General features: G+C 42.4%; 1 protein-coding gene across 8 annotated transcripts in view; it reads left to right on the top strand.

The window, feature by feature from the left end:
* The first annotated feature begins 10,983 nt into the window (after positions 1 to 10,983).
* Positions 10,984 to 16,626, top strand: part of CEP120 (centrosomal protein 120) — a 78,898-nt gene continuing 73,255 nt past the window's right edge. For 2 of the 8 annotated variants that reach the window (XM_063811481.1, XM_063811485.1), the window contains exons 1-3: positions 11,444 to 11,546; positions 11,797 to 11,877; positions 16,299 to 16,455. In XM_063811481.1, the coding sequence (XP_063667551.1) occupies positions 11,829 to 11,877; positions 16,299 to 16,455 (206 nt within the window). In that variant the 5' untranslated portion in view covers positions 11,444 to 11,546; positions 11,797 to 11,828. Of the gene's footprint in view, positions 11,319 to 11,443; positions 12,361 to 16,298; positions 16,456 to 16,626 lie in introns of those variants that run through there. The other 6 variants (XM_063811482.1, XM_063811484.1, XM_063811483.1 and 3 more) reach the window with 5 other exon arrangements.

Raw genomic sequence — 16,626 nt, 5'->3', positions numbered from 1 at the left:
TATAAACTTAATATTATATCCCTCCCTTTTCTTTCTTTTGTTCAATTTTTCCTCTTTCTCCTCTTAACACTTATAGTTAGACATATTTTCCAATGTTAACCTACTTACCCTTATCCCTGATATTCCTCCAAAATCATCTGTTTACAGTCACCTTAATATTTGAGCCTTTTCCCAAAGCATTACTATAAATTTTTCTCTTCTCCTCCAGTGCAATAAATAATTTCCTTTCATATTATCAAAAAGCTTCTGAAATCAAATAAATACATCATAATGTTTTTCTTAATGTATCAAAGAATGGCTGGCAATTTTCTCAAATGCAATCTGAGTAAGACAATCTCATAGCCACATTTCTTTATCTGCACTTAATTATGTATTCATTATTGTCTTCTACACATATAAGAATTATATCTCTATTACTCTATCACTGGTGTAAAGTTCTAACATAGTTATAAATTTAGCTTCATTTATTTATTAAATGGGAATTTATTGAGTCTTTACTATACATTTATTCAAGACACTTCTAGGCACTAGGAATATGGTAATAAAAAAGACATTATTTTGTAAGTTACTATAATTTACATTTATCAACTTTTGGAAGATTATATTTTTCTGGTTAATGTTAAGCCTGTAAATGTTGATATTACAGACTCTTAGCCAGAAACTTTTTTTAAAAGAAATCACTATTTTGTACCTCTGATTTCACTAATCTGGGATATTAATCAATTTTATGATTAGCAAAAGTACTTCACATTCATAACCATTTATAGAGTACACTAACATCCTGTTTTCACACTCAGCAATTATAAGGGTACCTCTCAGTTAAACATTCAGCCAAATGTATCTGGAGTACTAGAATATCCAAGTGAAACTTCCTAAAAATTTCATTCACTATATTAATGTAACAACGATTTTAACATGTAATTGGAATAACTTTAATCTTCTTCTACCCCATGGAGCATAATGTGGAAGTAGCACATTACTTCCTCTTAAACATTAGGAAATGTTCCCCTTTTACTAATCCAAACAGCTTTTAATGTGATCTGGTTCAAGAATGTGGGTGATGAGCTTCTCAAAGGTTCCCCAAGTTACTTCTTAAGTGCAGAGGAGAGTTAACATGGACATGGTTTCTGTAGGTTGAGGGCTGAAGATGTAATCCAAAACAAATTTCTTTGAGGTATTATATTTTATATTTAAAAATCATGCAAGGCCATGCGTGGTGGCCCATGTCTGTAATCTCAACACTTTGGGAGGCCAAGGCAGGCAGATTGCTTGAGCCCAGAAGTTTGAGACCAGCTTGGGCCAGATGGCTAAACACCATCTCTACAAAAAATCAAAAAACTAGCTGGTCATGGTAGTGCATGCCGGTAGTCCCAGCTACTCAGGAGGCTGAGGTGGGAGAATCATCTGAGCTCTGGAGATTGCGGCTGCAGTGAGCCATGATCATGCCACTGAACTCTAGCCTGGCTGACAGAGTAAGACCCTATCTCCAAAAATAATAATAAATAAATCATGCAAATGTTTATTGTATCCGCATAGTTTCTATTTGTTTTATTATAAATACAATGTTTTAATTTCTTACCATTGATGAACATTGTTGCTCTACAACATGATATACTGTTTCTACTCCAGTTTCCTGGCACAGCTCCATGTTCTCAGGGTAATTTGAGAATAACTTGCGTAGCTTAACACAAGCACTCAGAAGACCTGAGCTCTGATTGTTATCAAATTGCTCAGGTTATCAAACTTCAGATTTTCTCATCTGTTAAAAGATGGTAAAACGCCTGCTTTTCCCTCCACAGTGTTGCTGAGGAGATCAAAAGGGGCAATATGTATGACTGGTTTATTCAACAATCTGAACTTGGGTCAAGTACAAATATGAAATAGTTCAATTTTTCTCCAAATATTGCTTTCAGCTATGTTCCACTGAGTCTCTTTTTCCCATCCCTTAATCACAACTTTGTCAGATACCATAAGCTTTCTGATCACTTCCAATTATTAAAATGTCAGTTCATTCCATTTTGATCGAATTTAAAATTTCATCTCATATCTATTTGAAGTCTCATCTCCTCCTACCCCGCCAATTTCAGCAAAGTTTCTGTCTGAGGGACTTGGATTCGGGTGGGAGCGGGATCAATTTTTTTCACTCCTTTTTTGGGGAGACTTTTCCTGGGGATCAGAGACAGACTACAAATATCCTTAACTTAGCTATGTGGCTGTGTTCCTCACTTGTCTCTTGCTCTTTTTCTGTTAAAGATCCATCAGACGCTGATGCTAAGTGGATCCCAGCTAAATGTAGAGTCTCTCCTGGGACACGTGTTATTTCTGGGTTGATGTTGCAGAGTGGTGGAGTGGGGGGTCCCGGTGCCATATATTCTGTTCTGAGAGACCTGCATAACTCAGTGACTTCTGACATCTGCTCAACTCTTTTGAAACCAAATCAGTTCTTATTTTGGATTCTATACCAGGTAACGTTATGCTGCTTCAGTCTTCTCACTGGGTGGCCTGTCAACTTGGACACCAAAATCACTGAAAGTGACCTGCCGTTATATTCTTTTCACCCACAGGAATCTCCCCACATTTTTGCCACAACAAATTTGGACACAGGCTGCTAATCAATCATCTCTCTCTCACACACACACACACACACACATATACACGCACAGTCTTTCTCTCTTTTCTTTCTACTCAAGCATTAATGGTGAATTGCTGATTAGCAAGTTCACTCATCTCCGTGAGAGGTTCCCTTTACCTGCCCTCTTCTACCCGGCTTGGGGTGAGAAAGGGAAGTGCTCCCACCTTCTAAACAGAAAGGGCCTCAGGCTTATCACTCAATACTCCTCTGCTCATCATCTAGGAATATAAAGTTAGGTGGTGCTAAGTTGATGGCTGAGGGTAGCAAAGTCAGTGTCATCTCCTCTTACCAAGACTGGGAGTGGTATCTGTGCCTCAGTTTCCGTGGGTGTTCTTTAGAGAAGGGGGACACAACACCTCTTTGTCATCCCTTGGGTCGTAGGTGATAATGTGTCCGGAATTGGTGGGTTCTTGGTCTCACTGACTTCAAGAATGAAGCCGCGGATCCTCGCGGTGTGTGTTACGGTTCTTAAAGTGGCGCGTCTGGAGTTTGTTCCTTCTGATGTTCGGATGTGTTCCCAGTTTCTTCCTTCTGGTGGGTTCATGGTCTCGCTGGCTCAGGAGTGAAGCTGCAGACCTTCGCGGTGAGTGTTACAGCTGTTAAGGCAGCGCGTCTGGAGTTGTTGGTTCCTCCCGGTGGGCTCGTGGTCTCTCTGGCTTCAGGAGTGAAGCTGCAGACCTTCGTGGTGAGTGTTACAGCTCATAAAAGCAGTGTGGACCCAAAGAGTGAGCAGTAGCAAATTTATTGCAAAGAGTGAAAGAACAAAGCTTCCGCAGTGTGGAAGGGGACCCCAGCGGGTTGCCACTGCTGGCTCTGGCAGCCTGCTTTTATTCTCTTATCTGGCCCCACCCACATCCTGCTGATTGGTAGAGCCGAGTGGTCTGTTTTGACAGGGTGCTGATTGGTGCGTTTACAATCCCTGAGCTAGACACAAAGGTTCTCCACCTCCCCACCAGATTAGCTAAATACAGAGTGTCCACACAAAGGTTCTCCAAGGCCCCCACCAGAGTAGCTAGATACAGAGTGTCCATTGGTGCATTCACAAACCCTGAGCTAGACACAGGGTGCTGATTGGTGTGTTTACAAACCTTGAGCTAGATACAGAGTGCCAACTGGTGTATTTACAATCCCTGAGCTACACATAAAGGTTCTCCACGTCCCCACCAGACTCAGGAACCCAGCTGGCTTCACCCAGTGGATCCCGCACCGCGGCTGCAGGTGGAGCTGCCTGCCAGTCCCCCGCCGTGCGCCTGCACTCCTCAGCCCTTGGGTGGTCGATGGCACTGGGCGCTGTGGGGCAGGGGGTGGCGCTCGTCGAGGAGGCTCGGGCCGCACAGGAGCCCACGGAGGGGGTGGGAGGCTCAGGCATGGCGGGCTGCAGGTCCTGAGCCCTGCCCCACGGGAAGGCAGCTAAGGCCCAGCGAGAAATCGAGCGCGGCAGCGCCGGTGGGCTGACACTGCTCGGGACCCAGTACACCCTCCGCAGCCGCTGGCCCGGGTGCTAAGCCCCTCATTGCCTGGGGCCGGCAGGGCCGGCTGCTCCGAGTGCGGGGCCCGCCAAGCCCACGCCCACCCGGAACTCCCGCTGGCCCGCAAGCGCCGCGCGCAGCCCCGGTTCCCGCTCGCGCCTCTCCCTCCACACCTCCCTGCAAGCTGAGGAAGCCGGCTCCGGCCTTGGCCAGCCCAGAAAGGGGCTCCCACAGTGCAGTGGTGGGCTGAAGGGCTCCTCAAGTGCCGCCAAAGTGGGAGCCCAGGCAGAGGAGGCGCCGAGAGCGAACGAGGGCTGTGAGGACTGCCAGCACGCTGTCACCTGTCAGTAACACTAAGGCAATAAATAAAAGTCACCATTCAACTTCCTGTTAACTGTTACACTTGCTAGAACCTGCTTAGAAACGTACACATTTATGCAAATACAAAGCATTATGTTGGCAGCAGAAACACATACCATAATTCAGGAAGAACAGTTTTGTGGTTGATGCAATAGTCAAGGGATAGAGCTTTGTTATACCCCTTGTGAAATGAGTGACTCAGCTTACTAGCTGCTGGCTGCGGAAGCTTCTTGTGCAGTTGTTTAATATATGATGTAGGCTTTTCTTTTCTGTGAACCCAGGTTGTATGTTTAGAAACTTCCTCTGAATTCAAAGGGGAGGGGGGTTACTATTGACTGTTGTTATAATTTATTTATTTATCTATTTTGTTCCTTGAAACACAGAGAAGTAGGGGATAGTTTTATAACCTTCAGGTGTACTTGTAATGTCAGCATTAAATAGAACCCTTCTGCCAGAGATAGCTTGTAGTACAGAAGATTCTGTGTTATCATTTACTGGGGTCAGACTTTTATGGGCCAAAACACTCAACCAGAGCCTGGGGAATTTCTTCACCAAACAGCTGAGTAGGCCAGCACCAGTTCTTCCTCTACTATTGGCTCCGGGGTGTCAAAAGAAAGATTTTTGGATGAAAAAAAAATCCACACACATCAGACATTACACAATAAGTGAATCAAAGTCCCACAATGTCATATAATGTTCCTCAATGTCACAGTGTTACAGAGAGGGATTCCAGCATCTACCATCTGTTCCAATCTCTACTCCTAAAATGAAGCCCATTCACAAGTCATCTGTCTCTAGAATGTGGTCATTTTACCAATGGCATAGTTTTTTCAAAGCAAACCTGAGCAGCATTTTTTGTTGGCCTGAAACCCTTTACTGTAGTTCCAGAATGTCCCTACCTCTGCCTTTCCTCCATGGAGTAGGGGGCATTCTCCCACCCTCCACTCTATACCTTGCCTCAGGGAGAGCCAGTGACACACACCACAACAGAGTGGCTCAACGCTCATCTCAGTCTAAAGTAATCCCATAAAGCTTACAACACAAAGGACAGTGTGCAAGAAATGTTGCTTTTCTTTATACTCAAATTCAACCCCAATCTCCTTCTGCCAATCAACAGGAAATTCAATCTCAGTAATCACTGGGTCTTCCCTCTCCACATACAAAGTGCTGGGCAAAGGTGCTGGAGTTCTCACACAGAGCAAATATTGGGGGAGGCCTTGCTGGCTCTTGCCTTACTGGTCACTGATAAGCTAATACCCAAGCCAACCTGCTGAGTCTGTCAAATTAGGGCATAAGAATCTATGCCAAGGATAATAAACCAGGACCTATGGTCTCACTTCTCTAGGGTTCCCATGGGGCCACTTTCTGTGTCTGTCCCCTGCCCAAGGCTCTGCCAAAGAGTGGAATGTTGGTCCCCACTACATTTTCCTTCATCCTGTTTCTTCCTAGCTTTAGGCAGTCTCTTTTATTTACTGCTGTCTTTTCTCTGCCCTGACATCTGTCACAACCATCTCAATGAATTTGGCTGAAGGTAACTAACCTGTGGCTGGCAGAAGTGTTTGGTGATTTTTTTTGAGACAGAGCCTTGCTCTATCACCCAGGCTGGAATGCAGTGATGCAATCTTGGCTCACTGCAACCTTGCCTCCCAGGTTCAAGCAATTCTCATGCCTCAGCTTCCTGAGTAGCTGGGACTACAGGTGTGTGTCACCACGCCCAGCTAATTTTTGTATATTTCATAGAGATGGGGTTTGGCCATGGTGGCCAGGGTGGTCTCAAACTCCTGGCCTCAAGTGATCTGCCTGCCTTGGCCTCATAAAGTGCTGGGATTATAGGCATGAGCCACTGCACCTGGTCTGCTTTTTGTTTTTAAACTAAATTTCATTATCGGCATTTAAAATTTGCATGAATTCACATAAAAATCTGTAATTCTATCTCCTTATGAAACTTACAGTCTGTCTTATTGCATGGCAATGATCAGCTGGAGCAGAGCAGGGCTGCTCCTTGAGACAGCTGTGTGCCATACTTCTGCCCTCACCCTGCCAGTCCACTTCACTACTTGACCATACCTGACCTGCAGGACGGTTTGACTTTGGCATGCTCTATTGTGGTGTTTTCACAGAAGTCAGGGAGATATTATGCATTGCAGACCTGTATCAAAATATCTCACATAACCCATAAATATGTATACCTACTACGTGCCCACAAAAATTAAAAGAAGCCAGGGAGATAGGAGCTGTTTTGGGGATATCACCAGTAGAATATAAATATAGGCCAAGGTGAGGGAATATAAGGGTCTGGTTACCTTTGTAGAACCAAAGAAAGGGAACAAATTTCAAAATAATCCCACAACAAATTATCCCTCCATACTAACAATAAAACTAGCTACCACGTTTGGCAATTTCATCGTGTCCTAGGCCCCTCACAGAAGCAATCCCATTTAATTCTGACAAAAACCATGTGAGGAAAGGACTAATACCCTGTTTTACAGATGGAAAAACAGGTTCAGAGATAAGTGACTTGGCTAAGTCACAAAGCTAATAAGTCATGGAACTTGAAATTCAGGAACATATGACTCTTTGACACTGGGTTATCTTGCCTCTCTTATGATAGATGTTAGAGGCCCTTCTTCCACAGATCAAAGATGCCTAAATTAATTGCCAAGTTAAATTACAGTAGATCCTGAATTGAAAGGGTTCTGTCTTCTTGACACTAAGCGATGAGGACTAGTTATCACTTTCACGCCCATTGCCTCTTTCTAATGGAGGCAATTTTAGAAGCACCTCTTGAAGTTGGGTCTGGCACCATGCTTTTACAAACTGCAGTTATTCAACAGATGGGCTAATTTTATTAGTCTTTGGGAGCTTGCCTAAAATTTTATGAAGTGTGTGTGTATTTGTGTGTATACAGTGGAAGAGGCTGAAGAAGAGAAACATAGCTCATGATTCCTCCTGTGGTGGTCCACAGAAGTGGTTGACGAAAAAAAATATAGAGAAATCCTACAAAGTAAAATGTTTTTCCAAAAGGTAAAACAACTACAGCAAAGAAACGCTTAAAATATGTCAGAATGCTTTGTTTTATTCTTTTTTTGATAGAAAATTATGGAAATAGAAAGCCACCTAATATGATTAGTTACTAGGTTGACAAACTAATAAATTCAGAATCAAGCCTTTCATCAATTCTGTCAGTTTCACCCAGGCATGGTGGCTCACACCTGTAATCCCAACACTTTGGGAGACCAAAGCGGGTGAATCACCTGAGGTCAGGAGTTCGAAACCAGCCTGGACAACACGGTGAAACTTCATCTCTACTAAAAATATAAAAATGAGCTGGGTGTAGTGGTGTGCACCTGTAATCCCAGCTACTCAGGAGGTTGAGGCAGGAGAATCACTTGAACCTGGGAGGCGGAGGTTGCAGTGAGCTGCGAGCCAAGATCGTACCACTGCACTCCAGCGTGGGTGACAGAGCAAGACTCCATCTCAAAAAATAAATAAATAAAATAAAAAACCTGTTAGTTTAAATTTATAAGCTTATAGTGTAATGAATCTCATATTGTCTTATAGATAAAAATTACATGTTACTAGCATTTACTTACATATTTTGAAACAGTAATTGGTACTTTATTAACTTACAACAAGATTTTCCCTCATAAATTTAAGCTTAAATGTGATGATTTATACTAGAACTGAAGTTACTACTGTTTAATATCACATATGAAAGGAAATTAGATTATAGAAAAACAGATATAGATGATGATAGGATTATAATTCCATTTCTAGATGAGGAATTTCATATCACTGATTTTGTACATTCTGTTAGAGGAAGCACCAGGCCAACTAAATTGGTGACTTTTCAGTAGCTGTGCTGAAAGTGATTTTAGAAATGATGTTGTTCAGGAGGAAAATCCAAATAAAGGGAATCATGTGAAATTTACTACATGAAAAAGTTTCTTTGTTAATTTTAATAATCTGTCAGATTTTTTATGACCTAAAACTATTCTATGGCATACAGTAATGGTTTATAATCTAGGTGTGAAGCCCTGCTAGATATCCTAAAGCAAAACAACAAGGTATGCTGATGGACAGTTCCTGGCTCTTTTCACAGCTACTACTTAAAGTCTGAGATTGTTCATATAAAAAATAGTAACTAAGTGGCATTTACTACATTTAAGTCCTGCACTAAAGAACCATGCATACTATCGTTTTATAGCTGAAACTGAGGCTCAAAGAGGGAAAGTGATTTGCTTAAGGTCACCTGACATGCAAATAGCAGAGGTAGGTCCCAAACTCTGATCTTCTGGGGTACTCTTTCCATCAGAGGTACTTGGGCCTCTCTTTGTCTATAATGCTAAGTACTGTCTTGCACCACTGATAACATTACACTTTGCTTGTGGTTAATTTGTTTCCTAATCTTTAAGTGTTGTTAATGTGTACATATTTATTAGACTTCTCAACAGAGGATATGTTAAACCACAACATTGGTATTATACCAACAAAATTCAGACTGTGGTAAACTCTGCAGACACGACCAGTTTCTTCAATAAAGAATTTCAAGAAAAAAAAAAAGTAGGATTGGGTACCTCCATTAGTCCGTTTTCATACTACTATAAAGAACTGCCCAAGACTGGGTAATTTCAAAAGGAAAGAGGTTTAATTGACACATAGTTCAGCATGGCTGGGGAGGCCTCAGGAAACTTACAGTCATGGCAGAAGGCAAAGGGGAAGCAAGGCACCTTCCTCACAAGGCAGCAAGAAGGAGAAGAGTGAGTGAGTAAAGGGGGAAGAGCGCTTAATAAAACCGTCAGATCTCCTGAGAACTCACTGACTATCAGGAGAATAGCATGGAGGAAACCACCCCCATGATTCAATTACCTCCACCTGGTCCCTTCCTTGACACGTGGGGGTTGTGGGGATTACAATTCAAAATGAGATTTTGGTGGGGGCACAAAGCCTAACCATATACATTAAAAAAGACAAGAGACATACCAACCATTGTATTTTGGAACTTGTTTGGATCCTGATTTGAAAAAACCAACTGCCAACAAATTATTAGACAATCAGAGAAATTTGAACAGTATATATTTAATGGGATTAAGAAATTTTTGTTAATTATTAAGTGTAATAATGGGATTGTGGTTAAATACTTAATATTTTAAGATTCTTTAAGAAGTCGTTACCTTTTTTTTTTTTTTTTTTTTTTTTGAGACTGAGTCTTTCTCTGTGGCCCAGGCTGGAGTGCTGTGGCATGATACTGGCTCACTGCAACCTCTGCCTCCTGATTTCAAGCGATTCTCGTGCCTCAGCCTTCTTGTGCTTCAGCCTCCCAAGTAGCTGGGATTTCTGGCTTGCACTACCACGTCTGGCTAATTTTTGTATTTTTAGTAGAGACGGAGTTCTGCTATGTTGGCCAGGTTGGTCTCGAACTCCTGACTCAAGTGATCCGCCCACCTCAGCCTCCCAAAGTGCTGGGATTACAGATGTGAGCCACTACCACACCTGGCCAAAAAGTCTTCATCTTTTAGAAGTACGTATCCAAAAAGATGAACTGATGTGATGTTGGGGATTTCTTTAAAAATAACACAACAGATGAAGATGATTGGTCTTAAGTTGATAATCGTTGAAGCTGGGGTCTGGGTAACTGGGGGTTCATTATATCATTCTGCTTTCTTTAAAGTATGTTTGACATCTTCCACAAAAATAATGCATTGTTCAATGATGAATCCAAAGTAGATCATTACTTTGATTTTACATTGAATAGTGCTTCATTTTAAGAATGCCTGTGATAGGACCTGAAAGGGCCTTAGAAGTAATTAGTCCAATCTCTACATATTCCTCCTTTTCTTTTGGGCAGAAAGCAAAGAAGGAAGAAGAAAGAAGAAGAGGAAGAAGAAAACAATAGTGATATTATATTATTTGCTCTCAAAATAACTTCTAAATTTCCAAAACAAGAAAGCAATAGAAGAAAAAGAAAACAGCGAGATATTATATTTGCTCTCAAAACAACTTCTCAATTTACAAAACCAGAAAGTAATAGGAGAAGCCGCACTTATGTCCACTACCTAGTGCTATCTCTGCAGCTTTATTTTATTATGATTTACTTTTGTTTTCCGAAGCAGAATTTTTCCCAAACTTAATAGTGTCCATGATCGCTCCAACCAATTCGGTTATTTAAGTTTCAAGCTAGATAACCTCCAAAAGAACTTTGCCTTTGACTTGAATACATGCTTCTTGCAATTTGAGTAGTGTTTAGGAGGCCGTTCCCTTTACAAGTCTTGAACCGTTTCTTAAATCTGAATTTGGGAGACGTTAAGGGGAAAGGGTCGGCAGACAGCACCTCAATGCCTTGTTTATTTTTGGTTTTGAGTTTGCTAATAACTTTGTCATCGGGGGTGTAAGAACCTATACCTTTATATTTCATTGCCCACGTGACAGTGTTTTTGTTTTAGGGGTAATTTCTAAGGGACAGGAAATTCTCGGGGAGTTTACGTCAGCTTTAACAAGTACAGTAATTACCGTATTGAAGCTACTTCTTTTCAAAGGTCGGAAATTTGAGGTGCCGCGTGAGCACGATTTAGGGACTTTAGAGTTTAGATTTAAGTCATTATTTTTTTGTGATTTAATTTTTTAAGCAGTGTTGACACTGGGTACCTCAACTAAGCTAGGTTTTTTTTGTTTTTTTAATCCCCACTAATATAACTCTCAGGTTGTGGCTGAGGCATAAAGCAGGTAATACGCTACACTCACGCTCCTTAAAGGCTGCGCAGCTTCAGGAAGCGTTTACAGCAGTAGTGCGCTTGCGCAGCTGGTCCCACACCAAGTCGCCCGCCTCTCCTCGTCCGGCTAGCAGAGGGCGCTGTGAGGTAATGAAGGCGTCCTCCTTAGGGCTCTGGAACAGAGCGTAAAAGGGCGGGAGGCGAAGCTCGCTGACGGGCGTTCTAGCCTTGACTGCTCTGTCTCTATCACCCGTTGTCCTCCAACCTCCCCTGGGCACTGGGCCTGCGGGCCTGGTTGCTAGGCGGAAGCTGGGCGCGGCGGCGGCCGCTGCGGCCGCCCGGGCGTTTGAAAAGCGGCTACGCAGGCGGCAAAAGGTCCTCGGGTGGCGGGATTGTCTCTGCTTGCAGACTGGCAGGGCTGCAGCGTGGCTTTTTCCTTGAGTCGGGGCAGAGTTAGGATCTGGGCTGGCGGCCCGAGGCAGAGGAGCCGGGCGCGCTGCAGCAGACGGCGGTGGGACCTGGCTGCGGAGCGGGGTCCGGGCATCAGGGACCGGGGGCGGGCAGTGGGGGTCCCGCCGGGGGTCCCGGATTACCCGCGACTCAACTGGACCTCACTTCCCCCCAGCCGCCTTCGCCCCCGGACCGCTCACCGCAACCATGGTCTCCAAATCCGACCAACTGCTCATCGTCGTGTCCATCCTAGAAGGTGAGCAGCCTGAGGCTTGCTTTTGCAACTGCTGCCTCCCGAGTTTTAAAAGCTTAGTGTGGGACCGAGGCCTTGTTAACCTTAAGAACCCTGTCATCTGTGCTTTTGTGGTCCCCACAGACTTGTTCAAAGTTGTACGTAGTGAGGTCTGTTAGGCAATTGATTTAAAAATCTCTCCAGGGATATGAGCGCTATTAGGGATAAGTGATATTTAGCGTGACTAGCCGTAGCCCCAGAGAATCTAGAGAAAACGATTTTCATCCAAAGCAGCACGTCGATGGCTTTTATATATGAGCTGAACGTGGTCCTGAGAAGCGCGCTCTGATCAGCGGTTCCCAATAATAGCACTTGTAAGAGCTTTGACTTGAATACAGGCTTCCTGCGATTCCAGAAGTGTTCCGGAGGCAATTCCCTTTACACGTCTTGCTGGAGGACTCAGGGGACTACAGTTCTTAAGAGGGTATATTATACATTCCTTAAAAGGTGTGTTTTGGATGAGTGACATTGGTTTATTGGGACTCATTGAGTGTCAGACACTGTGCTGGGAATGTAAGAATAAAACAGTACTGATTCTAAAAAGCTAAGGATGTAGCAAGGAGAGTGTGTCAGCAAATAATTCATCAGGATGTGGAAGACCCTAATGAATGACCACCTCTGTCTAAGGAAACTGCGGAAGTTTCACTAGAGGAGGTGGCATTTTTTGGGGTCCTACAGATGATTAGGAATTTGTCAGGTGAAAAAAGGAAGGGCATTCCAGGCAAAGGGAAGAGCAGAGAGCACTTAAAGTATGGAAAAGCAAGACACGTTTTGCCTTGCTTAATTAAATTCACTCAGTAAACATTGGTTAAATTCAGTGTGGTTGGAGAACAGATTTGCAAGAAAGTGGAGGGCATAGGAGATAACAGGTGAATTGAGGACACTTTACGAATAATATGTTAAGAAGGAGTTATCTTGAGCCAGAGCAGAAGCCTGGCTGCATTTTTTCCCCCATGGGAGAGTGTTTTATAAAGGCCTGGCACTGTGTGAGGGATGAGAGCAAAGGAAACATTGTAATCCTAATCTTTGAATTTTGGAACAAGAGACTGACCAGAAGCCATAAAGATTTGGAGCACTATTAACTGTTAGTTTACTTATTGTTTAAAAACATAGGACTGAAATAACCTTAAAATTTGGTTAACAACAGTTTTTAGACTTACAACTGACCATGCTATGAGGAAACAAATACCTCCTTTCCCTCCAAGGATGTAGAGGTCTGTCCACGTGGGGAGATCACAGGACACAATATGTCGGGGTATAATATTTAAAATATGTGATATGGACTGTAAATATAGGTTTGAGGGTAGGGTGGGTGGGATGGCTGAAGTTCTTTAAATAATAAGTGAGCTTTAGATATGTGACAATAGAATTCTATGGACAACCCAGGCCAGTCTGACAACCCAGGACATAAATGCAATTCATTTGGGGAAGCTAGTTTTAGAGCAGCAGAAAATGAGGTCCTGAGAGAGGCCTGTTAGTGCTAATTGGGAGAGCTGTGCGATGTGTGTTAATATTCCTAATACAGAGTTTCAAGTGAGAGCCTCAGGCTTAAACTCAAAAGGTTAGCAGTCAAGATCTTTCTGACCAGCTTGATTCCCAACCAAGTAGCTTGTGCCGGGGTGAGCATGTGGGTGGAACATTGAAAAGATCAGCAAGATGACCAGGGTAGAGGAAGGTGAATATTTAGAAATGTCATGGTAAGAAATGAGCTTGTACAACTGGAGCGAATAGGTCTCAGAGGATCTTGAAAGCCAGTTTAGAATTAATGTTCCAAGAAATAGGTTGGCAGCATATATTCCTAAATAGAATGCTTTTCTTGAGTTCAGTTTAGCAGCAGTGTGCAAGGAAGAGAACCTGGAGTCAAGGATGTCTGTTAGGTTGTTTCCACAAACATACCCAAAACTAGCATGTGGTCCTCCCTCCAAACTATTCTTCTCTCTTGTTCGTACTGTATTTCCATTCATCATAACCATGCTGTTGCCTTAAGCCAAGAACCAAGGAGTCATCCTCAGCCTGGATTCACTCTCTATTTCTAGCTTCCAAATGGTCATCAAGTATAATTGATTTTATTTTCTGAATAATAATAGATTCTACGTACGAGTTTTTGAATGAATGAGTTTACATTGTGAGTGCCTTGGTAAGGGGCCCTCATTATCCACCTAACTTATTGTAATAATCTTTTCAATAGTCTGATTCTTGAATGTTTTCTTCCTTTCCAGAAACATCTAGACTTCCTCCTTTACTCCCTGGGGATGATCTTTGTGAAATGCAAATCTGATTTTCTTAAAGTCCTTCAGTGTCCTAAAGGATAATGTCTGTATTTCTTAGAATGGCATACATGGCCCTTTGTGGTAGACCTCTTGCCTACCTTTTCAGTCTCATTTCCCCTCATGTATTCTCATCCCTTTGGCTTGGTGGAGGACTCAGGGGACTACAGTCCTTAAGAGTTAACTTGCAATTTCTTGACTACACTTTTAGAAATGCCCTTTATTTAAAAGAAAATGGTTAAGCTTTTACCATGAACAAAATTTGGGCTATGTACTAGATTCCAAGGATGAAAAAGACCATTTCTGTTATCTCTGTATCATTGTCTGCAGCAAGGCAGGCACCTGTTTGTTCCACTTCACGTCCTCTGTTCTCAAGCTTGTTGGAAGCTGCTAGTTATAATAATATGGAAAATATAGGTTCTTTGACATATATGACATTCATTTGGGGAAGCTAGGTATCTTTTGGAGCAGCAGAAAATGAGGTCCTGAGATGGGCCTCTGTTAATGCTAATTGGGAGAGCTGTGCGATGTGTGTTAATACTCCTAATACAGAGTTTCAATGAGAGCCTCAGGCTTAAACTCACAAGGTTAGCAGTCAAGGTCTTTTTAACAGCTTAATTCCTACACTTCCCCCACAAGTAGCTTGTACCAGGGTGAGTAGCAGCAGGGATTTCTTCATTAATCAGTGGGTAAAATTCCCCTCACTAAGATCCACCTTAACAGATTGATAAACAAGAGAACTAGTTGACTCAGTGCAAGATTCTTAGTGCTTCTTCGTTGATGTTCTTTAGCTTCCTATTTTCAGTTTTTTTTTTGGTTTGTTTCTCTTAACTAGATCCTCAGTTTTTTTAGAGCAAGTACTCTATTTTACTCATTTTGTACCCCACCATCTGATAAAATACCTGACTCTGAATATGTCTTCAGTAAACATTGATGAAATGGGGTTTGGCAGTACAAATGAAAAGTGATGTGTAGATAGAATATTTGAATATTTCCTGATAGTGTACAGTGTTGTCCTTGAGAATAGAATGAAGGAATCCATGTGGCTATTTTTCTTTAGCTAATTTGGAAAGTATTCTGTTTTTTTTGTTTTTTTTTTTGAGACGGAGTCTTGCTCTGTTGCCCAGGCTGGAGTGCAGTGCTCACTGCCACCTCTGCCTCCCGGGTTCAAGCTGTTCTCCTGCCTCAGCCTCCCGAGTAGCTGGGACTACAGGCGCATGCCACCACACCCGGCTAATTTTTTGCATTTTTAGTAGAGACGGGGTTTCACCAGGAAAGTATTCTTAACTGAGTTAACAGAAAAATTAAGCTGCAGGCAAATTTGTTTTTACTAATTTATTTCCCAGCTCTTCAGATGACTGTTCTCTATTAAGTACTGCAATAGTAGTATCTAAAATTCGTGTAATCACATTAAGTGTTTAATTCCAGATGTTGTTGAGATCATTCCTACTCAAAGTGTGGACCAAGGACAGCAGCATTCACATCACCTTGGATCTTGTTAGAAATGCGGAATCTTAGGCCCACCCTAAATCTACTGAGTCAAAATCTACATTTTAACAGGGTCCATAGGTGATTGATGTGCACACTAATGTTTGAGAAGCACACATTTATAAATTATAGCTTTCCATTTGATTCATGTTTCTTATGAATTATGGAAGTGAGTGTATATGTGAGCCTGCATTAGTGAGGTAGCTTATGGAATGCATGTCAACCACACTTAACAGATCATTAGTTTTAAAAAAACACATGCTAGGCTGGGCATGGTGGCTCATGCCTGTAATCCCAGCACTTTGGGAGGCCGAGGCAGGTAGATCACCTGAAGTCAGGAGTTCCAACATGGCAAAACCCTGTCTCTACTAAAAATACAAAAATTAGCTGGGTTTGATGGTGTGCACCTGTAATCCCAGCTACTCGGGAGGCTGAGGTAGGAGAACCTCGTGAACCTGGGAGGCAGAGGTTGCAGTGAGCTGAGATTGCGCTACTGAACTCCAGCCTGAGCGACAGAGTAAGACTCCATCTCAAAAAAAAAAAAAACCAGCCAAACAAAAAAACACATGGTAAATTATCCTGTTTGATTTTTGTACACTTTTGATTAATCTATATATTCTGTTTCTCCAGGTCGGCATTTCCCCAAACGTCCAAAGCATATGCTTGTAGTGGAAGCAAAGTTTGATGGAGAACAGTTGGCTACTGATCCTGTGGACCACACTGACCAGCCAGAATTTGCTACTGAGTTAGCTTGGGAAATTGACAGGAAAGCGCTTCATCAGCACAGGTGATTATCATTTTCATTTTAGCTTCTTTATTGGTTTCTTATTTTTCAGGCTATTATAAATAAATACAGTTTGAGTATTTAGTACTTGGGACCAGAAGTATTTCGGATTTTTGGAATACCTGCATAATCAAAGTAAGATACCTCGGGGATGGGACCCAAGTCTAAACATGA

Source organism: Pan troglodytes, chromosome 4, assembly GCF_028858775.2.
Source record: "Pan troglodytes isolate AG18354 chromosome 4, NHGRI_mPanTro3-v2.0_pri, whole genome shotgun sequence".
NCBI lineage: Eukaryota > Metazoa > Chordata > Mammalia > Primates > Hominidae > Pan > Pan troglodytes.
This window is presented reverse-complemented; position numbering and strand designations above follow the sequence as displayed.